Genomic DNA, 13733 nt, shown 5'->3' with positions numbered 1-13733 from the left:
TGTTTACGCACATGGAATCACCAACATATTTAGTAGGCCTACTAGTATTACTGCTTGTCACTCATTATCATTCATTTTGTGAAGGGTGAAGTAACAATTACTAGACCTCTCACAACTGGGAAATTAAAAACACACAAGTAGCAATTCGCAAAAGCATCTGTACATGAAAACTTCAGCTCGTGCTGTGGCAACCATATTTTTTTTTTCTTTTTTGAGGGGGGGGGGGAGGTTGGTGGTCATGGTCTTGTCTTCAGTAAATTTGTAGCTCATCACCTGATCTGGGGGCTCAGCTCAGAGGAGCTACAGATTCTATTACCTTCTGTCTGTCACATGATGTGCATTGTGTGTATAATGTGTAAATTATCCATATTTTTATCATTTCCTTTTAAGACCTGTGGTCCAACTGAAAAAAATATGGCCATAGTAATAAAAGGACATGAATGTGAAATAGTGATCTAAGTGCTTATTTTATGTACCCACCTAATTTTTTTTTTAGTGTCAATTATGTATCACATTATTGAACAGTATTGTCATGGTAGGGATAAGTTCTATCAAATAGCAATTGATCAATTTCAGTTAAGAAGTAATCATATACGTTTTATCATGCTTTCTGTTGGTCTCGTGTGGACAGTTCCTGAGATGTGCGCGAGGAAAGGATGTTATAATACCCTTAAATCCTTGGTCCTTTTGACTCTCACAATAATGAAAATACCGGTACATGAGATCACATGATATCTCCTAGCTCTGGCTGATAGTGCTAATTAAAACTTGGATACCAGAACAAATAAAGAGTCCCTCTCTGTGCAATTTCCTGTCAAATGCCTTCACAAATGATCTGTGATCACCCTACATGTAAAGTGCCATTGTACCATGTTGTCATGTGATTTACACTGTAGACTGCCAAATTGTAAGTTGTCAAGGTTGATATTTATTGTCATTCACACAGCCAGCTGAATGTTATCATTTCAAACAAGGAAGTATTAATGCATGCCACAGTATCCTCCCTGCGGTAGCCAGTTTTGATCACAGTGACCAGGACCAAAAGTCCTGAGGGAAACTTTACTGCTGAAATTATAATCATCTTGACATCATTGAATTGGCAACTCTGAATTTCACTGCATACATGTAGCACATACATCAATGTTCATTAATCTAATATCAGTGAAAAATATATTACCATTTATTACAATCATTCTGCATAGAATCGGAAGGAAATGTACAAAAATTGCCGATTTGAGAGAGAAACAATGAACTTTAAACTTCTATAATGTTGCCAACAGAACAGGTTTAAAATCAGGAGTTACAAGGCTTTTGAATATTCTGCAATGAAAACAAATTTTATGTGATGAACAACAAAGGGCTCTCTGAAAGAGAAGTGTTCACTTCTGCACCATTTGATACTAACAGGAAATACAGGAGAGATGCAGCACCAAGCCACAGAAACGGAGTCTCCGTGACTTAATGAGCTGATGCGATTTTGTATATTACTGCCTTCAGGTGTAGGGAGAAAATTTGATGAACATTTAGTATATCATCTTATTAAGTTGGCAATAAAAGCTACAGCAGACCCAACTGGAATGATAATAACTCACAACAACATGCCCTGTAATCCAATAAAACTCATGGTACTGTAAAACGAGAAATGTTTGCGTGCATTTTAATTTCGCGAGAGCCAAGATTCGCAATATTAAAATGCACGCAAAGACTCTTGTCTAAACTACATGCATTGAATGCCAGAAGCACTTCATGAAAATATCATGCTGTGAAAAAGGCCATTAGCTCCAATTCGCGAAAATTTCATGCCGCTAAAATATCATGCTTAACAGTAATAATTGACTGCATCTGGAGTATGATTTTTGTATTTTACATCTGACGGTATGCCTTAGCCAAGCCCTGGTGATTTCTCAAGCTTTGAATGATAAGTAAACTGTAGAAAATTGTAGCACAATGTAGAAAAATTTGTTGTAATGTAATACTGTGTGTGATTAAAGTTAAAATGCTGAGAATATAGGAAATTATATTTCCTGTGGGCATGCAGAGGGGTAAGTCCAAGATAAGGTCCCCTCAGAAGGCAAAATTTCATCTTTGCTCAATGTTGACATGTTTGATATCATTTTGAAGCTTATGAGTTGAAGTTTTGATTTCCATGGAGGAAAAAATGATGATATGTAAATTTATGCAAATTTCAAGGGCTTCATTTGCATACATGTGAAATACAGCATTACATATGGGACATTTATAAAAATTCATATTTATTCAAAGGAAAGCAAATGATATTTGATTAATATGTGGGCATAAGAAGTTCATCAAATAGTTTAACTTGGTATGAACATTCAGGGATTATGCAAATGATTAATGCAAATTGGCTTGTGTCCTATCATGACATGTCCCATATGTAACAAATTGAGGTCATTTTTTAGATTTTTTCTGAAATTTTTAAGGTTATTTGAGGGCCCGTTTTGGAAGTTCTAATTTATTGTTTAAAGAAGTTAAATACCATAGAAAGAAGAAAAAATAGTTAAAAGAAATATTTTATATGAGGTGATTAAATAATGTTACGTATGAGACAAATTATGCGTTACGTATGGTACATCCTCATACATATTGCATGTGAATGCATGTAGCTAGCTGGGAAGGTCTCTCAGTACACAAATAGTCAATCGTCCTGCAGAAAGCATCCCAACTTTGCAGCTACTTTTGAGTTATAGACACTTGAAACAATACATGTACTTGACTGAACAATTTTCAGAAAGGGGGAGATGGCAAAATACACAATGAAAATCAGCATTAAACGGATGGGTATAGTTTTCATAGAAATGTGGATTCAGTTTTCAACATTTTACGAGATGATTAGAAACCACTTATATGAATTATTAAAGAGCATACAATTCTAAGAGGAATTTAAACTTTATTTGATGAAGATCCAATTTGAAATTGCTGAGATATTAAAAAAAAAAGTAAAATGAAGTGGTCATAATAAAAAATTGAACCCACCTTTTATTAGGACACCACGTTTCTTGATATCTCAGTCATTTCAAAATGGATTTTTGTCATGTTAACTTTGAATTCCTCTTAAAATTGTATGCCCTGTAATATTTTATAAAAGAAGTGCTGATTATCTTGTTAAAGTTGAATTCAGAATCCCCATCTGAACCAGAACTATACAGTCCCTTTAAATAGAGACCTCTGATTTAAAGGGTACTGAAACCGAATATAAATACAAGCAGATTGAAAGACTGCAATTCAACTATAACGCAGGCATACTTTTGACTGTTTACACTCGGAGTAAAAACATTTTCTTAACAAGGATTATAGCACTTGCACCCTAAAGCTTTAGGGTAGAGGGTCTTTCCTGACTTGGCAGCATCTACTACATACTAGGTGTACTCTAGAAGACCCCCCCCCCCCCAAAAAAAAAAAAAAAAAAAAAAAAGAAGAAAAGAAAAGAAAAAGAAAAAAAAAGGGGGGAAAAAAGAAAAGAAAAATGGGGACTAGATAAACTGACAGACATATGCAATAAGTAGTTTGTCATGATCCTGTTTGAATGAAGCGTAGAATGTCATCAAAGAAATACAAATCTAGCCCATTATGTTGGTGAAAAAAAATATTCATTCACATATACTGTGTACCAGGCTTAGTTTCAGTGTGTGGTACTGGTGCCACATTTTAGATACTGAATGACAGCGCTTCCATATGATGACAAAACTCACATAGACCTTGGAGATTTACAAATTTGTACCATGCAGTGGTACCGTGGGAATATCCACTTCTGTGATCATGCTTGATATGGACCATGGAATACTGAATGCAAGAAAAGTAATTGATCTTTAAATGTTTGATTAAATATGCACAGTGGGATTATGACAATGCACAAATTAATCTACCTGGTACATCACCACCTTTCATGTACAAATTCTCCTAGGCGTCATGAACACTGTACCATAGCGTGGATCAATCAGTTAAATTCACATTTTACAGTGTTTTGATGCAGTATCTTTTTATCCTAGTTTTATTAATCCTTGCTAGTATTCTGTAAAGTAAAATACAGGGGTCTCTTTTTCATTTAAACCTTATTTTTGTAGTATAAGATCTGTGTTTACTTTGGTTTTAGAATTGTCCAAATCCTCCAAATCAATACTGTATAAACGCTGATCCCTAAATTGGCAACACACTATAAAAGTGTGGTTTTCATATTGGGGATTCCCCAGTAAAATGGGTACTTTCAGGGATGTCGCGTAATCTAATGCTTCTATTGTACATTACCCCAGGCAGTACAACAGAATCTTTTAGAATCATTTTAGTGAGAGATAACTTTGCCCCATTTTTTTTTCCATGGGGGGGGGGGGGGGGGGGGGGGGGGGGGGGGGAGTGTACAATCTGTAGGGCCTACATTCCATGTTTCTCTAGACAGACATCTATGTATATGCTAATATATGAAGGTCAAATGATAAATGTTCATTTAAAATTTGTTGTTTTTCAACTGAATAGCCTGATATTGTTTAGAAAAGATAACAGCCCCAAATTCCAGTGAACACTGCTTTATACCACTTCTAAATATTGTGGGGAAAGGTACAACTGTTTGTAACATGGACACAGACCAAAAAGCAACAGTTTGATCTGTTTGATTGATTCATGTTCTGCCCAGCATATGTTCCCCAAATTTTTATTTCAGTGGCAAAGTTCTTAAGGATTGCTTGTTTGAAACAGTTTTGGAGCAAAGTTATCTCTCATTAAATCGTTCTGAAAGATTGTTTTGTATTGGGGGTAATGCACATTGGAAACATGTTATTACTCAACATCCCTGAAAAGTACCTTTTTTACTGTGGACGTACCCTTCTGTTAACCTTATCCTTGTAAGCTGGCCTTTAGTTTGTTTTTATGCCTCTTTATGGCAAAGTTCTTATAGATTGCTTGTTTGAAACAGTTTTGGAGCAAAGTTCTCTCTCATTAAATCGTTCTGGAAGATTGTTTTGTATTGGGGGTAATGCACATTGGAAACATGTTATTACTCAACATCCCTGAAAAGTACCTTTTTTACTGTGGACGTACCCTTCTGTTAACCTTATCCTTGTAAGCTGGCCTTTAGTTTGTTTTTATGCCTCTTTATGGCAAAGTTCTTATAGATTGCTTGTTTGAAACAGTTTTGGAGCAAAGTTCTCTCTCATTAAATTGTTCTGGAAGATTGTTTTGTATTGGGGGTAATGCACATTGGAAACATGTTATTACTCAACATCCCTGAAAAGTACCTTTTTTACTGTGGACGTACCCTTCTGTTAACCTTATCCTTGTAAGCTGGCCTTTAGTTTGTTTTTATGCCTCCGCCACGAAGTGGTGCCAGAGGCATTACGTTTTCGGGTTGTCCGTCTGTCCTTCCATCCGTCCGTAATGAATTTTGTGGACAGGGTAACTACAAAAACCTTTTGAGGTATCCTAATGAAACTTGGCATGTATGTGTATTAGGGGGTGAAGTTGTGCCTATCAACTTTTGAGTGCACATGCTCAAGGTCAAAAGGTCAAGGTCAAATACGTAAAATTTCACTATTTCCACCATATCTATGAAATGCCTGAAGATATTTTCTTGAAACTTAGTGTATACATGTATTACCAAATTAAGATTCTCTGGTGAAAGTTTGAGGTCATGAGGTCAAAGGTCAAAAGGTCAAGTAAAAATATTAAAACTTTACTTTTTTCTCCGTAACTTAGAAATTGTTCAAGGTATATTCATGGATCATAGTATATATATGATACATGTACTGACTGGCAGTGATTATCTAGAGAATTTAGGGTTCATGGGGTCAAAGGTCAGGGGTCAAAGGTCAAGGGCATTACTTCAACATTTTACTATTTCCCTCATATTTATGCAATGCCAGCAGGATTTTTTTTTTACACTTGGTGATTGCATTTAATAAACCTAATAGAGAATCTCTTGAAACATTCTTTTTTTCTTCTTTTTTTTTGCCTCAAAGGTCAAAAGGTTAAAGATCAAGGGAAAGTACTGAACTAACTTTTTCCTCCATATCTATGAAGTGGCTCAAGTTATCTTGAAACTTTCTACATATTTATGCATGTTCTGCCTGACAGTGATTATCGTATGAATTTTAGGGTCAAATGCCAGATGAAAATGGTAACAATGTACTTTCAATACAGAAATTGCACTTTTTCTCCATACCGGTACCTTGAAAATTACTCAATGCATAAACTTATGAATGGGCAAAGTTAAGTTAAAGCCTTAAATCCCCAAATACATGGTCTCCTATTCATCCAATTAAACCTAGGTTAAGGAAGGTGAACATTCAACACATTTGTGACCAACTTGTCATTTTAATATTTTGCCAATTTTGTGAAAATGTAATCACACATTGTCCATTATAGACCTACATTTGTATTAGGAGAATCATGCATTATGGCGGAGGCATACTAGTTGCCTTTAATAGCGACATTTCTAGTCTTGTTTGATTTTCAACAAACTCAAGTAATGTCACATAGATTGTGATCTGTTGAAACTTACAAAATATCAATACCTCTAATATCTACTTTTTCATCTACACTTTTGCCTTGGTAATATTTACAGACTTTAATAATACTTAATCTACACAGGCTTGAAAGTCACCCGTAAATAGTTTGCAGGAGGTAATAATATGCATGTGTGCTTACAAGTGTCGTGATCTCAAAAGATGGTACTGCTCACTGTTCTTTACTCACATAGCCCAGTCAGAGTTGCTCCATATCTACAGATCTTATCAACAAATTGCCTTCAACCATGACAATGTGCTCGCTAATTTGATGAACTTGAGTCAGACATTTTGTGAGTCATTCCTTAAACAGTTAAAGGGAAAAGAAAAACTTTTACAGTAAACCATGACCTTTGCCCCTTTAAACTTTGAAAGAATTTTCACCAGCATCTTATCAGATAATTAGATCATTGACCTGTAATATAAAGTTCTTTTTTTTTTTGTGGCTAGGTGTGGTAGTCATGTGAATATGATTCAAAACTCCTGCATACTGCATGCATGGACTGAAAAGGCAAACACACGTGTGGAAATGCAGTTGAAGTGACAGACCAAAGTTAAAAATGGCCTGGCACTTTTGTGGCAGCAGTCTACAGCAGACTGTCTGCCAGTGGAATTCATTGTTTCCCTGTGTGTCTAAACATTCATATACATAGGGCTACATTGAAATCAACCTCAGAAAAGCTGAATGGTATCACAACACCATTGATGTGTGGCTGCCATAAGCTATTATTGCACAAATAGTTCTGATCTAGTTTCCAAGATGACTATTGACAGCAGTTAGGAAAATTAATTTCCAATGAGACTATGTCAGGCTAATTTGAGATGACTGATTGGTTCAGAGAATGGCATCAACATGCCAGTATCATACACACTGTTGTCATGTATGCAGTACTGGGTGATTTAAATGTGATGCCTAAGGCACCCTAGGTGTGTGTGTAGAATCAGTAGAATAGGAACACGCTCTCGTGCCTTATTGGCTGTTACTATAAAAAGAGATTCTTCAGTTTTATACAATTACTGTATCTTTGGTTGCGGTGAATTGACAAATCATCAATTTTGACAATCTTTCAGTATCGGATTTCGTACAGCTGCAACCAGTTTATGACAAGTAAAAGTGCATGTGCAAGTTAAACATTTGAATGACACATAGAGAATGATGAAAGTAGATTACATAGCAGGGTATTGATTGTTGACTTTATCAAATGAAACGTTCATCCTCTCTGACATCCCAGACCTAATTCCCAGTTCAACTTGTAGTTTCATTGATAGAGCATGGCTACACCACATTTCAAAAGGCATTGTGATCACTTTTATACAATGAAGGGATGGGGGGGGGGGGGGGGGAGGGGGAGGGGGAGGGGGAGGATGAAAGAGTTTGCATCAATCCCTCCATCAGCTAATGAAACATTTGGATTGCTGGGAAATTATTTACTTTAAACCCTGCAATGAAAATCAATGCCTATGCATGGTGGAGTAAGAATAAAACCCCTGAAAACAAAAATGTGTTTTTGTAATACTATAATCTATGCCGTGATATGTCTCACATTATTTTGGATTGCTAGAGTCACATTGTTAATTACAGCAGGCATTGTTTCATGTCACATGCCATTATGTCTTGACACAGATCAACAGAAGGTTCAGTGACTTCGTCAGCCTCCACGAATCCTTGAAGATCTGCGGGATGGAGCTCCTCCTCCCTCCAAAGCGAGTCTTCGGCAACATGGAGCGGGAGTTCATTGCAGAGAGACAGCAGGCTCTACAGGCCTATCTCAACCGTCTCCTAAGCCATCATATCCTTTCGTCTTGCTATGTCGTCAAGAGATTTCTCGATCCGACACACTATCCAGCTAACTCTGTTGGTAAGACTCTCTTTAAAGGACAAGTTCACCTTCATAAACAAAAGGATTGAGAGAATGTAGCAATATTAGTAGAACACATCAGTGAAAGTTTGATGAAAATCAGACAATCTGTTCAAAAGTTATGAATTTTTGAAGTTTTTGTGCAGTACCCGCTGGATGAGAAGACTACTGCAGTGTATGAATAACTTAGATGTCACATGCGTACAACAATATAAGGAAAATATAAAGAGAATTTCACAAAATTCCATTTTTTTAAAAAAGTACACATTCCCCTGACTCGTTACCGATAAATGTTATGGGTAATATTATTCCCCCTGCCTTTAGAAAGAGGCAAGTCAATTGCTCTTTTATTATGCGAAAAAAGTGAAAATATGTTGAATTTTCTTTTATATTTTCTTTATACTGTTGTACGCATATGACTCACAAGCTGTAGTAGTCTCCTCATCCAGCGGTTCCAACACAAAAATTAAAAAAATTCGTAACTTTTGCATCGATTGTCCAATTTTCCTCAAACTTTCACTGATGTGTTCTACTAATATTGTTGCATTTTCTCAATCCTTATGTTTATGAAGGTGAACTTGTCCTTTAAGCCTCTGCATGATGTGTGATATTCCCAGAGTTATACTGCCCTGGTTTAATGACGACTCATACTTTGTTGCCATGCCAGTTCCAGGACATTTGCTCCTGCGACAATTGCTCCCATGAAATATCTGCACGCTAAGCCAAACATAAATTCTACCCACAAAACATAACCCTAACCCTAATCCTAATCTTCACGTCAAACTAAACCTAAAACCTTATCAAAACCCTAACCCAACCCTACGCCTTGATTTGTAAACATGTTTATTTATATCTGTTATTTTCACGTGTACGTGTACATGTACATTATCACTTAGATTTTTGTATTCATATGTTGTAAATATGTTTGTACTCTCATACCCCGAGAGGGGTCGATAGAGTCAATAAAATATTGCAAATCTTACGAATCTATAGAAAATAAGACTGGAGCAATTGTCGCAGGAGCAAATGTTGTGTCACTGCCGTGCTAGCTATGATATTTCTAACTACAGTTTTGAAGTAGCAATGACATTTGTGGTATACTTCTCTTATTCTTTTTTTTTTTTGCCAACTAGCAGAAAATGTTGCATGCTTTTATATTTCTATGCATGTTTATATGTCTGTGTTTGAGCATGAATGTGTCTATTTTTAGGATAGATTTGACAGAAATGTCTTGTCTTCTTGATGCTAAAAATGATGTGAACCAGTTTGTGAAATGATGTTGTCGGAGTTCTGCAGGACTGTAAAAGTGGATATTTTCGCACGACTAATTTGTCGCGCCTGGCGGGGTGAGAAGAGTTTCGTGTGTTTTTAATTCCGCGGAATCAAGACATCAACTGTTGGAACATACAGTATGGCAAGCAAAATATTTGCGTGCTCTTATTTTCACGCTAGTTTCAGGTTGCGCGAAATGCGCGAAAATTTCCACTTATACAATATATGCATGTTTGAGTGATGTCAAGTTAGCCTTTAACTGAAGGCCAGGTAAACCAGAAAGCAGAAAATGTGCCAAAATAGATATCCAGTCAATTTTGCAGAATTTCCTTCAGTGATATGACTTTATACTTTGATGATTTGGTACCAGGACATGATAGTTGCCAAAGGATTTTCAGGGGATCATACACAAAAGCCAGCATTTTGGAGCTTTGTTATGAGGACCACTTTGCTTGCTGCTTTGAAATACAACTACCTTTGCTCACTCTCTCACTCAGCGGTACAGGCCTTGCAGACTGCTTTGAATGAGAACAATTTATGCACCAGCTTTGGCTGTATTTGTTTGATGTGTGGATTCCATGTGTCATTCTGGCAGCCATAATGAAATTAATTCATCCATTATGTGCTGAACCGAACACACCACTTCATGAACATGCAATTATGTCGTATGTGAACTGATGCTTGCATGTTCATTCAAATTGGTGGATATTGGTTAGTGTTTTTTTTTTTTTGCATTTTTTTTAAACACAAACACAATCAATGTCGTTATTACACTCTATGTGGACTGCCAGTAAATGTTGTTCGTGAGGAGGTGGATCAGTCTGTAGTTGGCCTGCCTTGCAATTAAATGGCTAGAATTTGAGTCCCAGCAAGCCTAGCTGAGCAGTGTTTTTAGTAATCATGCTGTCCCCTTTGTAGTAAGAGGCAAAAACACTGTGTCCTCAGATAGAACATTAAATAGAGGTCCTGTGTGTGAGGAAGGTCTGGCTCACAAAAGATCCTACTTCATTCATTCATCATAAAGACCAGGATGTGAACGTGGTAGAGTGGTCCATCATGTACACACACCGAAAAATGGACAAATGATGTCAACTCCTTGTGGTTTGTCCCAGGTGACTATAGTCAGCAAATGGTATCCGCCTGGTACGTTGTGCCATATAAATGAATGAATGAGTGAACTTTTGTGAAGGTGATCCTGAATACCTTCAGTAATCCACCATGAATGAGAAAAGACAAGACTTTAGAGTACAGCATCACTCTTTTTTAGCTGCCTATGTCTTTTCTGTCTACTACTCAGTTTGAACTGTAAAAGCTGTTTTTCAAGCGTTACATTTTTGTGAATTTCGCAAATCACAGTTGGCTGCGAATTTTACACATGAAAATATCACAAACAGACAGGCATAAAGGCATTTATAATGGTTGGAAGTAAAAAGACAAAGCTAAAACAACATCTTACAAACATGTTAGTGACCTTTTCATTTGTAAAAATTCTAATGCTAAGATAACAGCTTTTATGGTAACCTCTTCTCCCTTTCCCCTCTTCCCCTCGTCACCCCCAGAGGAAGCCCTGCAGAATGTGTCCATGTTTTTCCGCTCCGAACCTCATTGGGATGTGGTGGAACCTCTCCGAGACATTGGATGGAGGTTGAGGAAGACCTACTTCTTGGTCAGACCCAAAGGTCAACCAAAGGTCAGGCAGGCCTTGGCATGGGTGAGCACAAACGGCATCATTTATAAGAAAATGTCGGGAATAACTTCTTAATTCCTGGCAGTGTTTGTTCTCTTAGATGATTATTTCTGTCGCGAACTTTATTGTAAGGTCATATATTTTCTTTCAAACAAGACTTTGGACATTGCTCGTCTTATACCACAGAAAAGAATTTTTATTGCAGTGAGAATTGTTTGATCAGCCCGTAGTCGTGGTCTTATATGTGATGTGTAATTCTATGCCTGTGGAAATAAGCTTCATGCATATCATAGACGGTTTGAAACAGTCAGAATTTTCTGGTGTTGATGTTGTGATTAGTAGGTTTTAGTGGAATGAATTAATGAAGCTGTGTATATGCATTGATTGTTGTATGTTCTTTCTTTCTGGCTCTTTTATATTGCTTTATTTGCAGAGAATTGAGCAGTAAATACTCATTTTTTAAAGATTAGCAGTCAATAAACAACAAATATAAATCAGCTTTACTGATAAATTAAAAGAAATGATGTTAATGACTAAAATCTTATTATATTTTTTTTAAAACTTCAAGTGCTTAAAATGTCATACTTGTAAAGGTCTAGTTGGGAAATACTGCATGGTCTGTCATCATGAACCATTTTTTTTTTTTTAATACCTTGAGTCTCCAATTCATACTTTATATAATGATAAATCACAAAGCCAGAACTTCAGTAGTAACGAACTGTCTTGACTTTTCATAATGATTCTTTTTATGGGCAACCAACCTGCTTTACACACACTCTTAATAGAGTTACTATGGTCCTGACAAGTTCATGGAATACAAAGACTTAATGGCCATTCTGAAGCTCCTGCCCACCATCCAACACCCATTCATCTACCCGGTCACCTACGTCTCGGCCAGCGACTCGGGTGGACTGGCCATTCGAACATTCCACGGCACAGGGACCTTGAAGGACTTCATTTGTAAGGTAACGCCAATGGTGTTGGATGCAGTGTTGAGTGCCTGTCAACATGTGTGTTACAATGAAAGTGTCAAGCAACCACAGTGTTACATGCCAACAGTCTATAAATGCCATGGCAAAGAGACTGAGAGAGTCTTCAATGTGTACAGTAGTGTAGACACCAGTGGTGTAGAATGTAGTGTTAAGTGTACATCACCACATGTTGCTTTTGTTATCAAGGGAGTGTGATGTAAGTTTAGCAATGAATACACACAGTGTATGAAGATATGAGATATTACTGCTGGGTGTTGAACACAGGTGTGTGAGCTGAAACATGATGTGTAGATGGCATTCATGTGAAGAAACTGGTAACATTGTATTTGGGGTTATGTTGCAACTTGCTGAAATTTGTGTTACAGTGTAAGAGTTTGTGTGATATTGCTAATTTGTCGTAATTTTATTGTCGGTGAGTCTGCCATAGATGCATTGAATGAGCCAGTTCTGTAAAGGTATTACGTTCAAGTATTTTACAGCTTTAACGCTTTATGATATTCTGCTTGCTTTGTCTGAGTGTTACTTCTTGTCTAATGTAGGTCTCTTTTTTGCGTGTGCAAAGTTGCTTAGGCAGGCTTAGCGAGCTTTGGGTTGGTCCTTGTGAAATTTCAAAGCATAGAATGAAGATACACTGTATATTTGAAACTGAAACTGGTGTATTTGTTTCTCCTTTCTGGAGTTTGTTTAGGTATCATCTTTCATAAATGCCTTCTTTCAATAAGATAAGAAATATCATCGATTGAAAATATCTGTCACATTTATAAGGAAGTTTTGTATGAAGTATGTATCATCTTCTTTCTACTACGTGGTGACGATTCTGTGATGTTGCATTGTTGTTGTTTTTTCATCTTCCTTCCCCATGAAGGCAAAACCAAAGACACACTATCTAAAGAAGTACTGCAGTCCGAAATCATACACAGCTTTCAACATGATGAACATCAAGACCTTTGGCAGAATGATTCTTGAGGTGAGTTTGTGATAAAATTGGAATAAATGAAAAAAAAAAAACAAGTTTGCTCCTACTCATGCTTATATAGGAATCATAATTCATCAAGTTTGTTTTGTTTTATTGTGTCTTTCAGTTGATGTTATAAATATTTGTAACTGTGGTGAGCTAATATGATAATATGCCAATGTCATTCCTGTCAATGCTTTCTTTCCCTTTTAAAAAAGACTCTTTGAAATTATTTATGAAGTAAAAAAAAAAAGTGATTTTTTTTTTTTTTTTTTAAATTAGCTCAAACTACCCAGCATCCCTTTCTAGAGAGGTAAAAAGACGCATAGCCATCAGTAAGAATTGTTGCACTCAAAAGGCAAGGGTTTATAAAAGAAAGCATGTCTATTGCATGGAAGTTTAGATTTGTTTTAAGCCAGTAGCAAATATACCTTATCTTGTATTCTGATCAAAGAG

General features: G+C 36.5%; 1 protein-coding gene across 1 annotated transcript in view; it reads left to right on the top strand.

Moving 5' to 3' along the window:
* The window catches only part of LOC139717221 (PX domain-containing protein kinase-like protein), a 48012-nt gene that overhangs the window by 6739 nt on the left and 27540 nt on the right, over positions 1–13733 (top strand). Inside the window, exons 3-6 of the mRNA XM_071628724.1 lie at positions 8137–8371; positions 11203–11354; positions 12116–12295; positions 13188–13289. Coding sequence (XP_071484825.1) covers positions 8137–8371; positions 11203–11354; positions 12116–12295; positions 13188–13289 — 669 coding nt within the window. The remainder of the gene's footprint in view (positions 1–8136; positions 8372–11202; positions 11355–12115; positions 12296–13187; positions 13290–13733) is intronic.

Source organism: Diadema antillarum, unplaced genomic scaffold, assembly GCF_040938485.1.
Source record: "Diadema antillarum isolate AM-2024a unplaced genomic scaffold, OU_Dant_1.0 scf00000072, whole genome shotgun sequence".
Classification (NCBI taxonomy): Eukaryota; Metazoa; Echinodermata; class Echinoidea; order Diadematoida; family Diadematidae; genus Diadema; species Diadema antillarum.
Note: the sequence above shows the minus strand (reverse complement) of the source record. Positions and strands in the feature narration are given on the sequence as shown.